At 33.6% G+C, this 1,502-nt stretch overlaps 1 protein-coding gene across 3 annotated transcripts in view; it reads right to left on the bottom strand.

The window, feature by feature from the left end:
* LOC106875639 (secretin receptor) overlaps positions 1-905 on the bottom strand; it is a 26,356-nt gene extending 25,451 nt beyond the window's left edge. For all 3 annotated transcript variants that reach the window (XM_014923872.2, XM_014923882.2, XM_052977196.1), the window contains exon 1: positions 92-905. In XM_014923872.2, the coding sequence (XP_014779358.1) occupies positions 92-190 (99 nt within the window). In that variant the 5' untranslated portion in view covers positions 191-905. The remainder of the gene's footprint in view (positions 1-91) is intronic.
* Between the last annotated feature and the right edge of the window lie 597 nt (positions 906-1,502).

Genomic DNA, 1,502 nt, shown 5'->3' with positions numbered 1-1,502 from the left:
TCGATGTAATCAACTTTAGTCCCTCCCTCGAACTTGCAGGTCTTTTGTACGAAAATCTTAAGCCAATATTTACTGAAACAAAAGCACTTACCTTGCTGTAGAATTCAAAAGTGTGTACAGGTAATAAAGCACATGCAATCAATGTGTATACAGCCAGTGTATATACACTCACCACCGACATGATGTACATTATTTTCTTATTTATATTATTTCTCTCAACACTGCAGCTGTTTGAGTTTATGTAAGCATATATCTATCAATACTTGTGTATATATGTGTGCATATATATATTATATGCCCATATGTTGCATACATGAGTGTGTGCGTGTGTGTATGTATGCATATATATGTGTGTATGTATGTATATATATAATATATAATATATGTATGTGTGTGTATGAGTGCATTTGTTGCTTTGCACGTGTCTATATATATAGTATATATGTGTATTTGATTGTATAGTCATGTATATGCATTTGTATATATGTGTATATGTTGGCATGTGTGGTATCTTTGCTCATTTCCATAATTTATTGGTTTACTGCCTTTATATAACATGTAGTGGTATTGTCAAATGTTTGTGTGCTTGTGTGTGTTTATGTATGTGTGTGTTTCTGAGTGTGTGTGTGTGAGGGAGAGAGTGTATATTAATCGTCCTCAACAAACTTCAGTAGTCTAGAACTTAACCATTTTCTCCACTTGGATACATGTTCACAACTGCAACTGTTCAACTGTTCATTTGTCGGTGTCTGGAGGCTGGAAAAATGGATGTTCTTGGAGAAAACCAAGAGAGAGAGAGAGACAGAGTGAGGGAGGGAGGGAGAGCATGGAGAGAGGAGGAAGAGACAGTGATGGGGGAAAAAAGTGGGTTTAAATATGCATGTATTTTTAAATACATATATACAAATACATACACACAGACACACACACACATATATATATTTATGTATATGTATGCATATATACATGCATTGAAATATATGTATATGTGTGTGTGTTTGTATGTATATGTTTGTGTGTGTGTGTATATGTATATATATATATATATATATATATATATATATATCATCATCATCGTTTAACGTCCGCTTTCCAAGCTAGCATGGGTTGGACGATTTGACTGACTGGTGAACCAGGTGGCTGCACCAGGCTCCAATCTGATATATATATATATTTGTATATGCGCACACATAAAAAACACACGCACATAGATAGATAGATAAATAGGTGGATAGATAGATAGGTAGGTAGGTAGGTAGATAGATATATAGATAGAGAGATAGGTAGGTAGATAGATAGATAGATAGATAGATAGATAGATAGATAGATAGATAGATAGATAGATAGGTAGATAGATAGATAGGTAGGTAGGTAGGTAGATAGATAGATAGATAGATAGATAGATAGGTAGGTAGATAGATAGATAGATATGTATGTATTTATGTATACTGAAAAAGAAATCACAAAATATATATGGGAGTGAGTGTGTGAAAGAGAGAGAG

Source organism: Octopus bimaculoides, chromosome 27 (assembly GCF_001194135.2).
Source record: "Octopus bimaculoides isolate UCB-OBI-ISO-001 chromosome 27, ASM119413v2, whole genome shotgun sequence".
Classification (NCBI taxonomy): Eukaryota; Metazoa; Mollusca; class Cephalopoda; order Octopoda; family Octopodidae; genus Octopus; species Octopus bimaculoides.
This window is presented reverse-complemented; position numbering and strand designations above follow the sequence as displayed.